Consider the following 13,599-nt stretch of genomic DNA (forward strand, 5'->3'; position numbering starts at 1 on the left):
CCTAATTTTGAAGGGACAATTTCCTTGGGAAGGGTTTTCTTTCTGTCAGCTTTTAGGAATGACAGTTTCAGTATGAACACTTCTAATAAGAACCAGAAGTTGCCTTAATCTAATTACAAGGGTTCTTTTTTATAAAATGCACTACTAGAATTCATCCTTTTTAAGAAAAAAAGAGTTTGACCTGCTTTTTATTGTGAGTTTCACAGGTTGTTTTCTCTTAATATTAAACACTTTGTGTATTGGCAGAAAGGATAAAGTACATTTAAAAATTTTTTTTGTATAATTATGATGCTGTCAATTTAATTAAAAGTACATATTTTTACGTGGTTTACTTTTAGTAAAATGCACATGATTTTGAACTTTGATTTATATACTATAGTTATTAAAATAATTATTTTGGTTAGTATTGCCTAAAGCAGAGATATTTTGAGTCACCAACACTTCCTGTTTATTTTTAAGCTTTTTAAGAGAGGTTTTGTTTTAATATGTATATGAAGAACCCCTTTATTCAAGAAAGGAAAAATAAAAGCCATCCCTTTGTTTCAGACCACAATTTCTGGCTGTAAGACATATGCCAGATGCCTTGTTTGACAAAGAACAGTGAGTGTTCCTGTTGATAACTGACCATGAATATATGGCTACCACCATCTCTGGCTTTACTAGCCATAAATATTTATTTCATCGAAAGAACCTTTATTTCCCAGTGTACTGACACTAACCAGATAGGGTTTTCTCTCTCTCTCTCTCTTTTTTTTGTCCTTAAAGTTGTTACTTTTTCTGAACAAATTTAATAAATGTTTGCATTATATATAATTTTCAGTTAGAACCTGTTTCCCTTTGGCACACAAATTATTACCCATTACTGGGAATTAGTTCAATTAAATAAATCTTGCAACTTTGAAGCGCTGAAACTGTATAAAAAATGGAAGCATGCAAATTCTGCATACACCCAATTCTTACTCCAATTTTCAGAGTATCTTCTTTTATTTTTAGATGAATCTACGTTCTGTATTTACTGTAGAACAACAAAGGATTTTACAGCGTTATTATGAAAATGGAATGACAAATCAAAGTAAAAATTGCTTTCAGCTCATATTACAGTGTGCACAGGAGACTAAGCTGGACTTCAGTGTAGTCAGGGTAAGTATTGAGGTTGTAATTCTTGAATTTATAGCTTTTTATAAGTGATAATTGCTTAACACGAGAAAAACCATCAGAGTATGGAGTCCTTAACTTTATAAACAGTTTCATTTCCCTGGTATAAAAATACTACTTTTTAAAAAATAATAGGTAGAGCTAATCATTTAGTATGTATTTGTTTCTGTAAATACCTTGAAGACACTAAAACTTTTGCATCATAAACATAGCTTTAAAAACTCCCAATCCTTTGAACTAATGAATATTTTTAAGATTAGTTGCTTATCCTGTGCCTTCTTTAAACCCAGGGTTAATCTGGAGATAACCCGCCAAAATGATATCAGTAACAGACATTTACCAAGGGACTATCGTGTACCTAGCATATTTTCTTGGTGTATTTGAACTTTTTTATCAGGCATTTCTGACTTCAGTATTTTTGTCTTTTTAAGGAAAACCTGGCTTTTTTTATGAACACCCACTCCTTTTTCTAAGTAAAATGCATATATTTTAGTGGGTTAGTTAATGAGTAGGAAACAAGAAATCCCATGGGAGGAAATTTTCCTTTATCAAAACCATAGTAATTCAGCTGTAAAAATCAGAGCCCTTAAACTTCTGTGAAAGGCAATGAGAAGGTGATAGAGAGGAGACAAGAGATAAATCTAACAGAATTAGTTACAGATTTTATTGAGTGCATAGGTCCTTTCATGTGTGTCTGAACATGGTACAAATACTCCTGGCTTGAAAACTTATGGATTCAAAGATTGGCAACTTTCTCATCCTTGTCATTCATTAGGCTAATTTGTCAAAGAGAAAGGACATCTGTTTTTAGGTTTATGTTTCTTTTAGAGGAACTTTCAAAAGACCCTAAATATAAAAAATCTCTTGATAAGCAGAATTCTTTGGAAAATCTATTTCTTAAAGACTAAAGGATATATTCACCTTTGAACAGGGAATTATGACACCAATTCTAGGGGCGAAATATCACAGGATATCGGTTTTTCATGTGCTGTGATCAACCATTATATTCAGATTTGTGTAAGAATTAGAAATATCTTCTATTTATAAATTCCCTATTTGAATTTACAGCTTGATTTTCTTCTTTACTATGAACCCTAGACTTTTTAATGTTTTGTGTTTTTTTTTTGTACCAGATTTGGTAAAATTGTGCATAAGATAAGAGAAAGTATGTTTTAAGGTCAAAGGTTGTCCTTTTAGTAAATTCAAGTCCCTATTTCCCCTTAGTAAATCTCATAGAAAAATGTTTAATTTCTTAGAAAAAATAAATGTGTAATATTTCAAATTGATGAGATGGGTTCTATAAGTACAAACTCATTTTTTGGGAGTAATTTTTTTTCTTTTTTCCTCTTATTTCTTCTTCTTTTTTTCTTTTATTTTACCATTACTTAAAAGTGAAAAGCCTTCTCAGACAGCTGCTTATGGACTATGTGACCTTTCGTATTTCCAGTTTGTTATTGCAATTTCCCCCCAATAACTTACTTGATTGTACTTGAATATTGACAGTGCTGAAATACAAGGATCTATATTTATGCTCCAAATGGTATGAAATCTAAAACAATTAGAATGAGGGAAATCAATTCCTAGATTGTAAACTTACAAGTAAAATATTATTTAAGTTTTAAGGAATTGTCTAAAACAGATTCATTCTCTCTGTTCTAAAAGAGTGAATAGAAATTCAGTCTCCCTAATCTAAATTCCAACACAATTTTGGTTGCTTTCTCCAGTCTGAGAAGAGAGTTGTTTATAGACTCATCATTCTATAACCTCCCCTGCCTTCAATATTTTGCTAGGTCTATATGTTCTACTTGAAAGAGACTTTTCTTTATTATTTTAATATAGTATTTGTTGTGTTTTTCCTCAGAACCCTCCCATGGTACTGAGAACCTGATCCCAATGTAAAATGAACTTAAAAGGCTAAAACATCCATGCAAAAAATAGAGTAAAGGAACAGAGAATCAAAGAAGGAGGTATAGAAAAAGGAAAACATGTTTGGAGACAGTGAATTTCATTTGATCTTAGCCAGAAGGCTGAGAAGCAATGGAGACTGAATTTCAAAGAGAGAATTAAAAGAGAATTTTATGAACTGGTGACCTAATGTCTTTCTTTTTTATGTAGTATTGCTTTGTTAGCTATAGACCCCAAATTCTCATCATATCAATTTTGTTTGACCCATTTTCTCTCTCAACAAATGAGGCATTTGGAATGAGAATCATTTTTATTCTACAAGCACTGGTAATTTTTGGATCCTGTAACTGAATGGCTTTAAGAGAAAATTAATTCAGTTATTGGGAATGCTCAGGCAATAAATTTTCCTTATTTTCAGAATTTTAAAAATATTTCTTAAGTATACCTTTTCTCACTTTAACTTCAAAGGAAAATATTGAAAATCATTGAACCCTTACTTTTTGACTCAGAGTTTCATTATGAAAATGAATTATTGCATTGTGCTATAAAGTAATAATGCTCATAACATGGTAAGTTATATGAGGTGATTTTCTCCTTCACTAAAGAACTCCAAACTATTCAATTATTTCTCACATTAATTCTCTTATGTTGTTTCTTCTCCTTTTTATTGAGCAGAATTTCATGGACATTCTGTTTCAGTGCTATCAAGTTGCCTCCAATAGCAATCTCTGTCACCAATGCTCTGCTTATTTTGTTATTTCTAATTTGTTATAGATTAGAATACCAGATTTGGTGAAATCCTATATAAACTAAGAGAGAGTGTGTTTTAAGGTCAAGGGTTGTGCTTTTAATAAGGTACATGTATCCTGTGATATCTGTGTTGGCTGTGTTCTGGACAAGTGAAATTGTTAGATAGCTGAGCTTCATATGCACATGATATTCTAGTGCATTTTACTTTTTTATGAGTATGTAATTTAAATATCTAAAAACTATATAAGTAACTATATGTAGAAATATATTACAAATTTATGGCTTATTTTAATAGTTTTACAGTCCATTATATATGTGAATGATTACAGTTCATTATATATATTACAGTTCATTATATATATATATGAACTATTAAAATAAGCCATAAATTTGCAATTCACTAAGATGACTCTTAAACTTCCTGCATTAAGGTATTTATAGTAATGAGAACATTTATTCGTTTTCTTAGAAATATTGCCCAGAGCTGCCCTCCAGATGTAGTACTTCTTGAGTTCAAATGTTACAAATTCACTATGCTTGAAAGTTTTTAAGTGTAATGATTGTACATTTTTTAAAACTATGAACAAATGCATTATGCTTCCTATGCATATTTTACATACTTGAAAAGCCATGATACAGTAACTTATTTCGAATATTTGTAAAATTCACCTTTTTGAACCATACCTTGAAATTATATTTATCCAAAAATATTTCTATTTAAATATTTCTTTTGAGTATATATTTTAAAACCTTTCACTTTTTCTACTCTGCCTCCTTCTCCTTTGACATTTATATTTATTTATCCCTCTGCTTGTAATTCTCACCTCTGCCATTTAGTATAAAACTAAATTAGAGTGAGTTTAAAATTCCCATAGCCTCATGTGAAGCAAAATTGAGCATCTACATCTCTGGAACATTTTCCTTGTTAGAGAAATACTAATTATAAAAATAAAATGGCCAACAAAGATGACCATTTCAGAAGTTTCTTGCCATAGTGGAAGGAGAATGTGCTTTGAGGTCAAGTAAAATTGATTTTGAATCATTGCTCCATCACTTGCTGACAGGATATCCTTCTATAAGCTAGTTAATATTTCTGAACATCAGTTTTTTTCATTTGAACAATTAGAAAAAATAATCAAAGAAGCTAACATATATAAAACATATAATGGGGATTCAATACATGTTAGCTTTTATTTATAGTATTACAGCAACATTAATGTTGTATATTTTATAAACATCAAAAACTGAGAAATTTTTGTGGTCTTCAAAAACACATCACATAAAAGTTAACCAAATACACCCTGCACTATGTTTGTGAAAGGCTAGTTTATTTAATATTTTCCCTTATTTTATTTTTTAAAAAATTTGTAATAGATTAATGTGTTTTGGTAGTTTATAATATGGTATGCATTTTAAAATAGTTATAAAGTTTACTGATCACATTATGGAATGTAATATTTCTTATTGCATATTTCTTATTGTATAATCATGATTCAGTGTAATACTACTAAAGTACATATTTTGTAATCAAACCTGAATGCCAACCTCTTGTATTATTTTTATTAATAATGATTTTTCTGTTTATAAAAGTAATACACATTTACTATATAAAATTTGGTAAATAGAGAAAAATATAAAGAAGCAAATAACTACCATAAATTAATGACAAACTGGGAAAAATATTTGCAACTTGTGACAAAGTGTTGCTATCTCTAGTAAAAAAATTGCTTTTATAAATCAATTTAAAAAGATAAATACCCCAATATAAAAATGAGTAAAATTAATAGATAAACAATTTTATTAAAGTAATATAGTAACCATAGAAATTCAAATGAAAGCAGCAATTATATACCTTATATTAGCTCCTAGGCTAGTAAATACTACAAAAAGATAATGTAAAATATTGTTGAGGGTGTGGAGAAACCAGAACTCTTATACGTTGGAGGGTATTTTGAAAGTATCAAAAAGCCCAACACTTTCCCTTCTAGGATAGCATTCTTTTTTTTTTTTTTAGTACATCATTAGTTTTTGATATAATGTTCAATGATTAATTAGCACAAAGATGCATATACAATGACATGTATTTTAGTATGGTTTATAATAGTGAATAATTCTAAAAATAACCCAATAATATCTTGCAATATTAAATTAACCAAGTCATGATATATTCATAGAACAGAAGTTGTTAAACCTGAAGATTATAAGTTTGTTTAATAATACTATGAACATTTCCCAATGTCATTAAATGTCCTACTTTAGTATGCTTCCAAGTTTTCACTATTAAATATATGATGAACATAATTGCATATAAACTTTGTATATATCTATGATTATTTTAAGGATAAATTCCTAGAAATGGATTTATTAGGTCAAGGGATATAAACATTTTTAGGATTCTTGCTATAGATTAATTGAATGGATTTTGAGGAAAGAAGCAATAATACAATTCTGTTACCAAAGTTCCTAGATATTTATTAAGAGCAAGTTCTTGAACATGTCTGACCTTATACTTTATTTTTACTTTTTTACCGTATACTTTAGTTACTTTTTCTTTTATTGTATCTTTTTTGCTTTATTTATTTTATTTATTTTATTATTTATTTTTGTTTTTATTTTTTTAAATTCAATTAGCCAACATATAGTACATCATTTGTTTTTGATGTAGTGTCTTAAATTCGTATAGGCCTTACTACTATGACAAATGAGAATACAATTTATCACATTGAAAGTGTTTTTTCCTATTTTTTTTTGTTAAGAACATTTCCATATTGTCATTTTTTATCATTACAGACGTGGGTTGGCAATAAGAGAAGAAAAATGAGTAGTAAGAATTCTGAATCAGGAGCAGCAACAACAGGAACTCTTCCTGGTACCTCTTTGACATCTCCAGACATTACAGTCAGGAATGTAGTTAACATCACTCGGCCGTCAAGCCAACAGTCTTCTTGGACATCTGCCAATAATGATGTCATTGTAACTGGCACATACAGTCCATCAAGTTCATCAAGTAGGCAAGGGACAACCAAACATTCAGATACACAACTTACAGAAGCACATAAAATTCCTATTCAGAAAACAGCCAGTAAAAATGATACTGAATTTCAGTTGCACATTCCTGTTCAAAGACAAGTAGCACACTGTAAAAATGCATCTCTGCTCTTAGGTGAAAAAACAATTATCTTGTCAAGACAGACAAGTGTGCTAAATGCTGGAAATTCAGTATACAGTCACACAAAGAAAAACTATGGAAGCTCTTCAATGCAAGCCTCTGAGGTGATGGTACCTCAAAAGCCGCCTGTGTGCCACCGACCTTGCAAAATTGAACCAGTTGGAGTTCAAAGGTCATATAAGCCTGAACACACAGGTCTAGCATCGCATAACTTATGTGGGCAAAAGCCACCTATTAGAGACCCTTACTGTAGAACACAAAACTTGGAAATCCATGAGGTATTTTCACTGGCTGTTAGTGATTACCCCCAGAGAATTCTGGGAGGAAATGCTCCACAGAAGCCTAGTTCAGCAGAAGGAACTTGTTTGTCCATTGCAATGGAGACTGGAGATGCTAATGATGAGTATGCCAAAGAGGAAGAGTTGGCATCTATGGGAGCACAGATACCAAGCTACTCAAGATTTTATGAAAGTGGCAGATCCCTTGGAACAGAGAACCAAAGTACACCATTGCCTGGACCAGGAAGAAATATGCCAAATTCACAAATGGTGAATATTAGAGATTTGTCAGACAATGTACTGTATCAAAACAGAGACTACCATTTGACACCACGGACCTCATTACATACAGTAGCTACCACAATGTACAGTAATACAAATCCATCACGGAGTAATTTTTCTTCACATTTTGCATCATCAAACCAATTGAGGTTATCACAAAACCAAAACAATTACCAGGTAAAGTATGCATTTATTTTATAAAAGTTTTTAAAAAGTTTTGTTTGGTATAAAAAGCTGTGTTTGATATACAGTTAAACAGGAGACCTGGCTCACTTAACTCCTATTTTGAAGTAATTTGAGAATTTTTGCTTCAAAGTGGTGGTTTGGGACCTTTGAAGAATCTTGTGCTTTCTTTGTCATGTTTAAAATGGTGAATTTTCCCCCAATGGAATATAAAAATGGAAGCTTTCTCCTGACATTTAAAACTCTTTTGTTCAGGAAATAGTAGTCTTATGGGAAGCATGGCATTTCCCATCACTAAAATAGGACTAAATTGATTCTTCTCAGCCCCTTTAACATAGATTATTCCCGTAATGGCTTTTAGTTGAAGTTTGGGAAGCTGTCACCAGATGAGTGGTGCTTTCTGTGGATACATGGCAAGGCAAGTCAATCATTTCCCCAAGAGATGATGGCTAAGAAGTCAGAGTATGCAGTAACTCAGCCAACTGCTTTTTCTAAAAGTAAATGCTTTCCTAAAACATCAAGTGGAACGTTGATCAAGTTTTAAAAGTGTTTCTAGGGAAGAGACATTCAGAGTAAAATTTAAAGCAACTTTAGTCCTGTGCAAAAAATAAATATTATTTCTTCACTATTTCACATAATCAGTTGTTTAGATGTGCTTTAAATAATCTCAACAGTGATGTGGAAGCCCACCTCAGAATATCTCCTAAGGCCATAGATTTCTCTGAAAAAAATGTTTCTGAGAATTTGAATAGCAGGGCATGGAAGTTTGCTATTTTTCCTTGCTACTGGCTGGACCCTTTGAATTTTTCAACCACAGTATTTAGGTTTAAGGTGGACTTAAGGTCCTTCCAGGCTATTCTCAATCAATATAAGGAACCAGTTTCTCTTAACTCCATCTTATAGCTCCCTGCTTCAAAATGAAAAACAGTAACAGAGTATAGGAAGAATCTCTCTGGTGCCTAGCCCTAACATAAGAGGACTCTATCATCATCATTAGTATTCATTTATTATAGAGAATCTACTCATTTTTTCTGTTTGTTCTTTCCTAAAGCATGCTTAAAGTAACATTGAATCATACCATTAAAATCTTCTATCAAACCAGCTTTAATTCACCTCCTCCTTTGTACTTCTTTACCCCTTTAGTATTGTTCTTAATAATATTAATGACAATAAAATTTACCATCTGTTGAAGGACTTCCACACACCAAGCATCATTAGTCACTTTATGTACCTGATTTCATTTAATCTTCTGGACATATAGGCCACTCTGGACATACAGGTATTTTATATATATTTCAGTAACTTGTCCAGGATCATATAGCCAGTAAGTACATGACAGAACCAGTATTCCAACTAAGAAATATATCACGTGTATTTTTTCTCCTTTATCATACAGCCTAGTTATTTCACCTGTGTTAGAATTATTTGGAAGCCTGAAAGTACAGATTAATTTTTATTTTTTCATAAGCCAAACACTCCCTTAAAAATAACTTAACCTATGCCTTTTTATAGTCTATTTTTTTCCTGACAGAACTTTTAAAGGAATTAAATTAGTTTTATATAAAAGAAACTCTTAAAATGAATAAAACTTAGCAAATTTTTTTTTTAAGATTTTATTTATTTATTTGACAGAGACACAGCGAGAGAAGGAACACAAGCAGGGGGAGTGGGAGAGGGAGAAGCAGGCTTTCCGCGGAGCAGGGAGCCCGATGCGGGGCTCGATCCCAGGACCCTGGGATCATGACCTGAGCCGAAGGCAGATGCTTAACGACTGAGCCACCCAGGCGCCCCTGCAAATTTTTGAATAGTAATCTCTTTAAAAAAAGGCAGTCTGACATAACAATGAAGAGCATTGACTTAGAGACTGATAGACTTGGATTCAAATTTAGGTTCTGCCACTTCCCACTTGTGTGACCTCAGGCAAGTGACACAACTTCTCTGTGTAAATGTGTCCTCATTTGTATAATGTGGTTAATAATATCCATTTCACAGGAAAGCTGTGACATAATTATGTCACAATCAGTGCAAGGCTACTTGTGCATTCCCTGGCACATAAACTTTACTTTTGTTGTTGTAGTTGGAAAGTTAATGAAGATTTGCTGGTCCAAGTCTCCTTTACATTCAATTTCAAGTAAAATATTGCAGAGTCACAGGGTAGTTGATTATCACAGGGTAGTTGAAGAAGAAATAGCTGTAGTGCTGGCTGAAGAAAGACTGGAGATTAGCCATCAACTTTACCATAATCGATGTACTTACTCTTATTTATATTATACTGGACCTTCTCCAACTTGACCTTAGACAGTATGGTAAAGGGTGTTTGCAGAGAACCCTTGGGGCATCACTTTCTTTTAACTAGTTGAGATCTGGAGAAATCAAAGCAGACTGAGGAAGTGTAGTCCATGAAAATGTCAGTCCATTTGGACTGCTATAACAAACATACTGTAGACTGGGTGGATTAAACAACAAGCATTTATTTCTCACAGTTCTGGAGGCTGGGAAGCCCAAGATCAAGGCACTGACAGATTCAGTAACTGGTAAGGGATGCTTCCTAATTCACAAATGACTGTCCTCACTGTGTCCTCATATGGCAAAACGGGCAAAGGAGCTCTCTGGGTTCGCTCTTATAAGGAAATTAATCCCATTCATGAGGGCTCCATTCTCACGACCTAATCACCTCTCAAAAGCCCAACCTCGAAACACCATCACAATGGGGATTAGGTTTCAACATATGAATTCAGCTGAGGTATAAACATTCAGTCCATGGTAGTTATTCTATAAGATTTTGTTAAAGTTCTATTACCAAGCTATATTACTGTTAGGTGAGGACTTGGAAAAATAGAACCTATGGCTGTATTGGCAACTTTCTAGCTATGAAACTACAAGCAATTCTCATTAGTTTCTGACTTTAGGACTATATAACAGAGATATCTGCCTCTTCTTCCTGTTACACCAGGTATCTTCGAGCTGAGGTCCTATTCCTGGAAAATAGTCTAGTTCCAAGTGATCTAGGGGAGTGAGTACAAATTGAAGGAATCCTAGAGGATGCTGAAAGGAAGCTCTGTTTTGGAACCTCTTGGGAATACAATATTAAGTGTTGAAGTGGTAGTAAGGAAACTGTCAGGGGGTGGCTATATCAGGATACTATAGTTCACTTCTAATTTTTTTCTTTACAGGCTAATTTATTTCATTTTGTATACACTTTTTTTTGTACTTTCAAGTTTCTATTTAAATTCCAGTTAATATACAGTGTAATAATAGTTTTAGGTGTAGAATTTAGTGATTTATCATTTACATACAACACCCAGTGCTCATCACAAGTGTCCTCCTTAATACCCATTGCCCATTTAATCCATCCCCCCACCCACCTGCCCTTCAGCAGCCCTCAGTTTGTTCTCTATAGTTAAGAGTCTGTTTTATGGTTTGCCTCTCTCTTTTTTCCCCCATGTTCATTTGTTTTGTTTCTTAAATTCCACATAAAAGTGAAATAATATAGTACTTGTCTTTTTCTGACTGACTTATTTCTCCTCAAATAATACTCTCTAGCTCCATCCATGTCATTGCAAATGGCAAGTTTTCATACTTTTTATGGCTGAGTAATATTCCACTGTGTATATATGCCACTTCTTCTTTATGCTTTCATTGATAGACATTTGGGCTCTTTCCATAATTTGGCTATTGTTGATAATGCTGCTATAAACATCAGGGTGCATATATCCCTTTAAATCAGTATTTTTATATCCTTTGGGTAAATACCAATAGTGCAATTGCTAGATGGTAGGGTAGTTCTATTTTTAACATTTTGAAGAACCTCCATACTCTTTTCCAGACTGGCTGTACCAGTTGCATGCCCACCAAGAGTGTAAGAGGGTTTGCCTTTCTCTGCATCCTCACCAACATCTGGTGTTTCCTGTGTTGTTAATTTTAATGTTTCTGACAGCTGTGAGGTGATATCTCATTGTAGTTTTCATTTGCATTTCTCTGATCATGAGTGATACTGAGCATCTTTTCATGTGTCTGTTAGCCACCTGTATGTCTTCTTTGGAAAAATGTCTATTCATGTCTTCTACCTATTTGTTAACTGGATTATTTGTTCTTTGGGTTTTGATTTTCATAAGTTCTTTATATATTGTGGATACTAACCCTTTATCAGGTATATCATTTGCAAATATATTCTCCCATTCCATAGATTGCCTTTAGTTTTGCTGTTTGTTTCCTTTGCTGTTTAGAAGCTTTTTATCTTGGTTAAGTCCCAATAATTCATTTTTGCTTTTTTTCCCTTGCCTCCAGAGATGTTTCTAGTAAGACTTTGCTATGGCCAATATCAAAGAGTTTATGGTCTGTTTTTCCTATAGGATTTTGGTGGTTTCCTTTATCACATTTAGGTCTTTCATCCATTTTGAATTTATTTTTTGTGTATCGTGTAAAAAATTAGTCCAGTCTCATTCTTCTGCATGTTCCTGTCCAGTTTTCCCACCATTTGTTGAAGAGATTTTTTTCCATTGGATATTCTTTCCTTCTTTGTTGAAGATTAGGTGATATAGTTGTAGGTTCATTTCTGTGTTTTCTATTCTGTTCCATCAGTCTATGTGTGTTTTTGTACCAGTACCATGCTGTCCTCATTACTACAGCTTTGTAATATAACTTGAAGTCTGAAATTGTGATGTCTCCACCTTTCCTTTTGTTTTTCAAGATTGCTTTGGCTATTCATGGTCTTTTGTGGTTCTATTCAAATTTTAGGATAGTGAGTTCCAGCTCTGTGAAAAATGCTGGTGGTATTTTGATAGGGATTGCATTAAGTATATAGATTGCTTTAGGTAGTATCTGCATTTTTAATAATATTTGATCTTCCAATCCATGAGCCTGGAATGTTTTTCCATTTCTTTGTGTCTTCCTCAATTTCTTTCATAAGTGTTTTACACTTTTCAGAGTACAGATCTTTTACCTGTTTGATTAGGTCTATCCCTAGGCATCTTATGGTTTTTGGTGCAATTCTTAATGGGATCAATTCCTTGATTTCTCTTTATGCTGCTTTATTATGGGTGTATAAAACTGAAACAGATTTCTCTATGTTGATTTTGTATCCTATGACTTTAGTGAATTTGTTTATCAGTTCTAACAATTTTTTTGGTGACGTATTTTGGGTTTTTTACATAGAATGTCATGTTGTCTGCAAATAGTGGAAGTTTGACTTTGTCCTTGCTGATTTGATGCCTTTTATTTCTTCTTGTTGTCTAATTACTGAGACTAGGATTTCCAGTGCTATGTTAAATCACAGTGGTGAGAGTGGCCAACCCCTGTCTTGTTCTTGACTGTAGAGAAAAAGCTCTCAATTTTTCCCCATTGAGGATGATATTAGCTTTGTGGTTTTTGTATATGGTCTTTATGATGTTGAGGTATGTTCCCTCTATGCATACTTTGCTGAGGGTTTTTATCAAGAATGGATGCTGTAATATTGAATCACTCTTGCAAACCAGGATAAATCCCAGTTGAAAGTTTTTTTAATGTGTTGTTGGATTCATTTTGCTAGTAATTTATTGAGAATTTTTGCATCCATGTTCATTGGTGATATTAGCCTGTAGTTCTCTTTTTTTGTGGAGTCTTTGGTTTTGGAATCAGGGTAATGCTGGCCTTGTAGAATGAGTTGGGAAGTTTTCTTTCCATTTCTACCTTTTGGAACAGTTTGAGAAGAATAGGTATTAACTCTTTAAGTGTTTGGTAGAATTCACCTCTGAAGCTACCTGGCCATGGGATTTCAGAGATTTTTGATTACTGATTCAGTTGCTCTGCTAGTTATCAGTCTGTTCAAGTTTTCTATTTCTTCCTGTTTCAGTTTTGATAGTTTGTAAGTTTCTAGGAATTTATCCATTTCTTCCAGAT

General features: G+C 32.9%; 1 protein-coding gene across 1 annotated transcript in view; it reads left to right on the forward strand.

The window, feature by feature from the left end:
* Positions 1–993: 993 nt before the first annotated feature.
* Positions 994–13,599, forward strand: part of HDX (highly divergent homeobox) — a 216,202-nt gene continuing 203,596 nt past the window's right edge. Inside the window, exons 1-2 of the mRNA XM_021691210.1 lie at positions 994–1,140; positions 6,601–7,716. Coding sequence (XP_021546885.1) covers positions 994–1,140; positions 6,601–7,716 — 1,263 coding nt within the window. The remainder of the gene's footprint in view (positions 1,141–6,600; positions 7,717–13,599) is intronic.

The sequence above is a fragment of the Neomonachus schauinslandi genome, chromosome X (assembly GCF_002201575.2).
Source record: "Neomonachus schauinslandi chromosome X, ASM220157v2, whole genome shotgun sequence".
Classification (NCBI taxonomy): Eukaryota; Metazoa; Chordata; class Mammalia; order Carnivora; family Phocidae; genus Neomonachus; species Neomonachus schauinslandi.